The 6,424-nt window shown below is 37.6% G+C and overlaps 1 protein-coding gene across 1 annotated transcript; it reads right to left on the bottom strand.

The window, feature by feature from the left end:
- Window positions 1-563: 563 nt before the first annotated feature.
- LOC115224096 lies at window positions 564-974 on the bottom strand. The gene has a single exon (XM_029794903.1). It carries the CDS (start codon window positions 972-974, stop codon window positions 564-566), a length of 411 nt encoding a protein of 136 aa, XP_029650763.1.
- Between the last annotated feature and the right edge of the window lie 5,450 nt (window positions 975-6,424).

Raw genomic sequence — 6,424 nt, 5'->3', positions numbered from 1 at the left:
CAAACTCTCTTTCCGTCTCTTTTTTGTTTACCGCCTCGATCCCTATTAGTCCTTCTATTTCTCTATCCTCACAACTTTTCCCTTTCACCCTTATCCTCATCATATTTTTCGGTATCTTTCTCCCTTTTGATCTTTGTCTCCTCTCTCTCTCTCTCTCACACAAACTTCGTTTGTATCCCTCACCCCTTGTTCAATCTAATGCTTTTCCTCTTTCCCATGACACTCTGTTACTTTTCATATTTTCCTTGCAATGTTCTCACTTACACACACACACACACACACACACACACACACACACACACACACACACCACACACACACACATACACACACACACACATATATATATATATATATATATATATATATATATATACATACATACGACGGGCTTCTTTCAGCTTCTACCAAAAACACTTACAAGGCTTTGGTCGGCCCGAGGCTATAGTAGAAGACACTTGCCCAAGGTTCCACGCAGTGGGACTGAACCCGGAACCATGTGGTTCCAAAACTGAAAAATGATACATGTATTAAATGTCCAACAAACTCACCATGTTTAGCTTTCACTGTGATCCTTGAGGCTGATGCGACGCAGCGAGTGCAGACAGATTTCGTTGCAAATTTGTCGATTTTAATTGTAAGTCTCCTCGTTTGGCCACATCCAGTCCACTTCTGCTTTTAGAAAGTAAAGTACCAACGTGACTGAAACCATATTCGACCAAGTACGACGTTGGGAAGGCAAGCAACATTAATTTCAAATGTTTCCAAAGGTTGGGGTAAGAATTCAATATACTTTGATGAAACCACAAACCTTCTTTGCCATGAAACCGATATCGCATTGTGGCCTCATTATCGTTTTGCAATTCAATTAGCTCCTCCTGAACGTCGTCTTCGCAATCGACTGCTTGGACTTCAAACGGTTTGCTATACCAGTTTGGAATATTCAATGTAATAACATCTTGAAATCGCTCCATTATGTCATCATGCAATGATTGTAGATTGTTTATTTTATACAGGACTAATTTCGAAATGAAGGCGGTGATAAATGATTTACAGTCGACAAGAGTTTTTTTTTTGCTTTCCTTGCAATCAAGTCATTAAATTTAGTGAATATATCGCTCAGAAAAAAAAACTACGCTTTGAAGCAATCAATGAAGCTGACAGAGGAGTACTTTCAAAGAAAGATTTGATCACATGAAACAGTTCAACAAAGCAAACGACACAGTTGCCCTTTCACAACCATCGTACTTCGGTACAGAAGCCTTACAAAGTCATCATCATTATCCAGATAGAGTTGACGGAAAATTCGATCAGACAAGGAATTTGATTTCAGTTTATTCACAGTTTTGATAACCAACTGCAGCGCATCATTCAACCGACCGTTGATATTTTTTGCCACTAAATGTCGGTGGATCACACAATGAACTGTTAAAAATCTGTTGAGAAATTTCACGCTTTAGGAAAGATGGAAAACCTCTGTATCTTCCAGCCATGAAGGGGCCCCATCGGACGCACAGGCAATAATATTGGTCAGTGGGATATGACGTTCAGAGAGGAAACTCTTAAACATATTGAAAATAGATGTACTTTTTGAATCAAGCATCTCTGTGAACAGCATTTCCTCACAAGGTTGAAGGTATTCATTGAAATATCGAACATAAACCATCATCAAACATTGGTTATCTATAACCGTTGACTTATCCACTTGTATAGAAAATTTAGAAGACTGGAGAATTTGAATGAGTTGATGTTTGACATCGTTGGCCATTTCATCTATTCGTCGAGAAATTGTATTTGTTACAAAGTGGAATTTTCTTGATAATCGTGTCGGACTTCTTGAGTATTATAGTGGACAGAACTTCTTCAATGACAGGTCAAAGCAATGTTTCTCCTATAATGCGGGACTTCCCGGTCTTTGCGGCCATTAATACAATATTGTACGGCGCAGTCATACCATCATTTTCCTGTAACAGTTGCTTCCGTAAACATCGTGGGATCTTTTCTTTTCATACGACACCGCTACGGAAAATGGGATTTTTTCTAGCGGTGTCAAATGAAAATGTCACCCATAATTATAACCCTAGTATCGATCTATTGCATTTCAATCTATTTTAGATTTAGGGTTAGTTAGAGTTAGGGTTAGGGTTAGGGGTGGGGGAAGGGTATCTTTTTTTCTTCGCAATTGTAAATAAACCCAATCTGTTTCTGAGGGACATATTCATACAGCACGGAATGTTTTCACCCCAAATGGAGGTCAGCGATTGGTTAAAATTGCCGAAATGCTCGATTTTAAAGTGGAAATATGTTACAACATATAGAATTTTCTCAATAAAGCCAAATGATGTTTTACAAACACATTCTACCAGTATACGAAGTTTAAAAGTGTTTAGTTAACTAGAAATTGTGTTGAAAACTGCCGTTCAAAAGGAAAAGATCCACATCGTGTTCAGTGTTTTCTGCTTTTCGAAAGAGGCCTTAAGTTGCAGAAAATATGACAATGGTTTGTCTTTTTGTCAGAATGTTTGGAATCAAAATGATATTTCAAGTGTGACGGTTTCATAGCTTCATTGCTCAAAGTTTGCTGGCATAGAAGACACATGAGTAATTGACAGATCTGAGGAAAAGCAATAAAACCATATGATAAATAATTAACGCTGAACTGGCGACAAGTTTTCTTTAATGGAGACATCGGGAAAGTTAAAATTCGAAAAAAGAATTCATAGAAGCGGAATCGGCAAACGCAGAAATTACGATTCACGCGGATGTGTGTGCGTCCAATGCAAGTGTAGTGCCGTGGTTAATGGGTCTGGTCACTACTTCTGATCTGCTCTGAGAATAGCTCTAAAAAGGGCTGTTATCGCATACGATAAGGATGAACGGACGAAGGCAGAAGTGAAGGGACGAGCGGACAAGAGATATAGTTCGTTCAGTGATTTCTTCTATACATGAAGCGGCAATACAGAAGTACAAGGAGTGTGTGAGCGGCAGAGGAGAGAAACGACGCTGCGCAGGCTGGGTCTGCCAAAGGTCAACTGGCGAAATCGTTTGAAGCCACTCTATTTATGCCAAAATAATCGTTTGATGTTTATCCACTGTGGAGGCGTTTTATTTTGGTGACTGAAGGGCTGTTTGTCTCACTGGAGTGAGATAACTAGGTAGCATAGAGAGTTGTTTTGTTTCATTAACCAGATTGGCAGATTGATAGAGTTGTTTATTTCACTGGTAAGGACAGATGAATTACAATCATTACAGCTGGATACTCTTCCTTAGTTTAGACTAGGGAAAACATACTTAACAAAAATCCTTTATCGCCCACCAAAATTTTAGATCGCCCACCATTTCCTAAAAATTCGTTCATCGCCCACCTGATAATTGAAATCGCCCACCGGTGGGCTGGGAAACCCTGATTAAATGTGTGTACGCGCGTGTCGTGTAGGCATTATTTATGTTGCTTGTAAATATTAGCATGGACAGTTGTGTTTATAGGTAATTATTCAATTTACATACTGTGTAATTAGCGTACTTTTCCAGGGTTCCTGGCGCTGGTTTCGACGTCTTGCACATGTCACATTGAGACATCATGCATTTAAAAAAAAAACTACTCTGTATGTAATAAAAATCTTTCCGATTTTTTAGTTCCTTTGCTTCACCAGGACTTTCTCCATAGTTATATCGCCAAGTTTTCCTTCCATTGCACCGATGTTATTAAATTAAGTATGTTTTGTGAAGAGAGAAAGGTTCTTAGAATACATCCACGTTGTTATTCAGCCCGGAGCTATTATTATTATTATTATTATTATTATTATTATTATTATTATTATTATTATTATTGGAAGAGGAAGATGAGAAAGATAAGGGTAGAGAGGGAGGTGCTGCGGATCTTTACCTTTTGACCGACAGATTTAAAAAATAATTTTGTTGTAACTAAACACTTTCAAACTTCGGACACTTGTAGAATGTGTCATATAAAATATCTTTTACTCTTAGCATTTTTGAAAAAAACTTATATTTACGAAGTAATTTCACATCAAAGTAGTCCTATTTCGGTAATTTCAACCAATCAATGACGTGTATTCAGCTGAATAAAATTACTGCCGTTGTTTGTCAACAACAACTTCCAGCGGTGTATTTTTTCGTTTGTCACTGTTATTTATGAGATCGTTCGAGCGTTTGTACTGGTTTTAGCTTTAAGCTTTTAGGGTTAGGTTTAGGGTTTTAGGGATAGGGTTAGGGTTTTAGGGTTAGGGTTAAAGTTTTAGGGTTAGGGTTGTTATAAAACTGTGACCAACGAAAAATACACCACCGATAGTTGTTGTTGACAAACAACAGCAGTAATTTTATTCAGCTGAATACACGTCATTGATTGGTTGAAATTACCGAAATAGGACTACATTGTCGTGAAATTACTTTGTAAATATCAGTTTTTCTAAAAAATACTAAGAGTAAAACATGTTTTATATGACACATTCTACCAGTGTCCGAAGTTTGAAAGTGTTTAGTTACAAAAAATTATTTTTAAGATCTGTCGGTCAAAAGGTAAAGATCCGGGGCTGCTTTCAAGTGTGTTTCATCAAAAGGCGGATGAGAGTGGCAAGACTCGTGAGACAGAATGGACCGACTCTGAGTATGCTTTTTCTAAGCAAGAGTAAAGAAACTGGAAGAGGGCACTTTCCCATGTCTCAGGGATGGTAGAGTAATCCGGGATTTTTGCGTGGGGTTTACCCCGGTTTACTCTAACCGAACTTTCCTGTTATTGGGGATTCTCATTATTTATTTATTATTCATTTCTCTAATTTCTATTATACATCCTCTGTCATATTCTTTAATATGGTAGTATCTTTCTTTGATCGATGTTAAACCCAACCGGTTTTTGTATTTATTTTTATTTTTATTTTTGTGTGCTGCAACTCGTCCTTCGATATTGTCCTCCATGTCTTGGGCCCTTCTGGCCAATAAAACAAAACATCATCATCATCATCATCATCATCATCATCATCATCATCATCATCATCATCATCATCATCAACATCATCATCATCATCATCATCATCATCATCATCATCATCATCATCATCATCATCATCATCATTTGTCTGTCGAAGTTCTTTCGTCACACATTCTTTGACCTCTCCAGTGACTCTCTGTCCCATGTGTCACGTGTTCAATTGACAAAAGATGACCATCCCCAAGTATAACAATACATGTTTCAACACACGTCTTCTTATCAAGAACAATAACGCATAAATTGCACCAATACAATACGTTTCTACGGCGTTTCAGAGCAGCTATTGAGACAGAAGCTTTACAGGATTTCAATATCGTTCTGCACGCTGACAAGAATGACAAACCCACTGATTCACATTGTTGGACTTAACAATCTATCAATAGAATCAGAATCAGTTATTGTATAAGTTTTCATTTTTCCCGGGATCAAAGAGTTATACTAGTCACTGTCGTCTGATATATGCAAAAATAAGACAATATATTTTTATGCGTTTTTTTACTACATACATAAATACAGACAGACAAACAGAGAAGAGAAACTGTGTACAGTTGAGGGAATCAGCTGTCCAGTGGTTGTTATTATAAAGCCGAAGATCAGTGAAAAAGAGAGTACTTGCGCTGTTCTATTGAGAAATCTGCAGTTACTCTCTCCAGATTACAAGTTCAGGTTTATACCTGTGATTATTGGGTACTGGGATATGTAACACACTGCCTAAATACCAATCTTGAGAAATTAGGCTTCTCAAAACCAGTAAGGAAAAGGCTGATTCGAAGACTTCAGACTCAAGCTATCACTGGAACTGTAAAAATCTGTAAAAATTTCCAGAAATCATTTAAGTGTATATAAGCATGAATGATATAAGACCACCACGTCGTTTCGCAGCCCGTGACATTCCAACGGATTCCATAGTGCCTGCCAGCCAACCTACATTACTAGCTCAAGTAACTGACCACTCTCTCCCACCCTACTATGACTATGGTAAATAGCAGACCCAACTACAACAATTATTGTAGTAGCAGTGGTAGTCAGGATTATATGGCGGTGAAATGTTCCCTTACAGAATTTTTCCTAGAGAAAATAACTGACTTTGAAGTACTCCCTTGAAAAGAGAGAGTATTCTCTACCGGAGTAATTAAAAAAAAGCCACCCGATACGGTATTTAAAGCTGTTAACGAAATTGGTGATATGTATTTACAACGGTGTTATGAACCTATATACTGGCAATTAACGCCTGTCTATATGCTCTGGCTACTACTGTAAAACAGTGCATACATGATATTCAGAAAGTAAACAAAACCGAAATAACAAAGAAAGAACCATCATGGGTTTTGAAGACAGAGAAAAAGATAACTGGTTTACGGAAGACCATTAGTCATGTAATGATGCTTAATGCATGCAAACAAGCAAATCACTATACGT

The sequence above is a fragment of the Octopus sinensis genome, linkage group LG24 (genome assembly GCF_006345805.1).
Source record: "Octopus sinensis linkage group LG24, ASM634580v1, whole genome shotgun sequence".
In the NCBI taxonomy this organism is placed as follows: domain Eukaryota; kingdom Metazoa; phylum Mollusca; class Cephalopoda; order Octopoda; family Octopodidae; genus Octopus; species Octopus sinensis.
The sequence above is the reverse complement of the archived record's forward strand: the minus strand, read 5'-3'. Positions and strand labels throughout refer to the sequence as shown.

Excerpts from the sequence above, each read along its gene's own strand:
- LOC115224096 (XM_029794903.1), bottom strand. The coding sequence starts at position 974 with ATGGAGCGATTTCAAGATGTTATTACATTGAATATTCCAAACTGGTAT.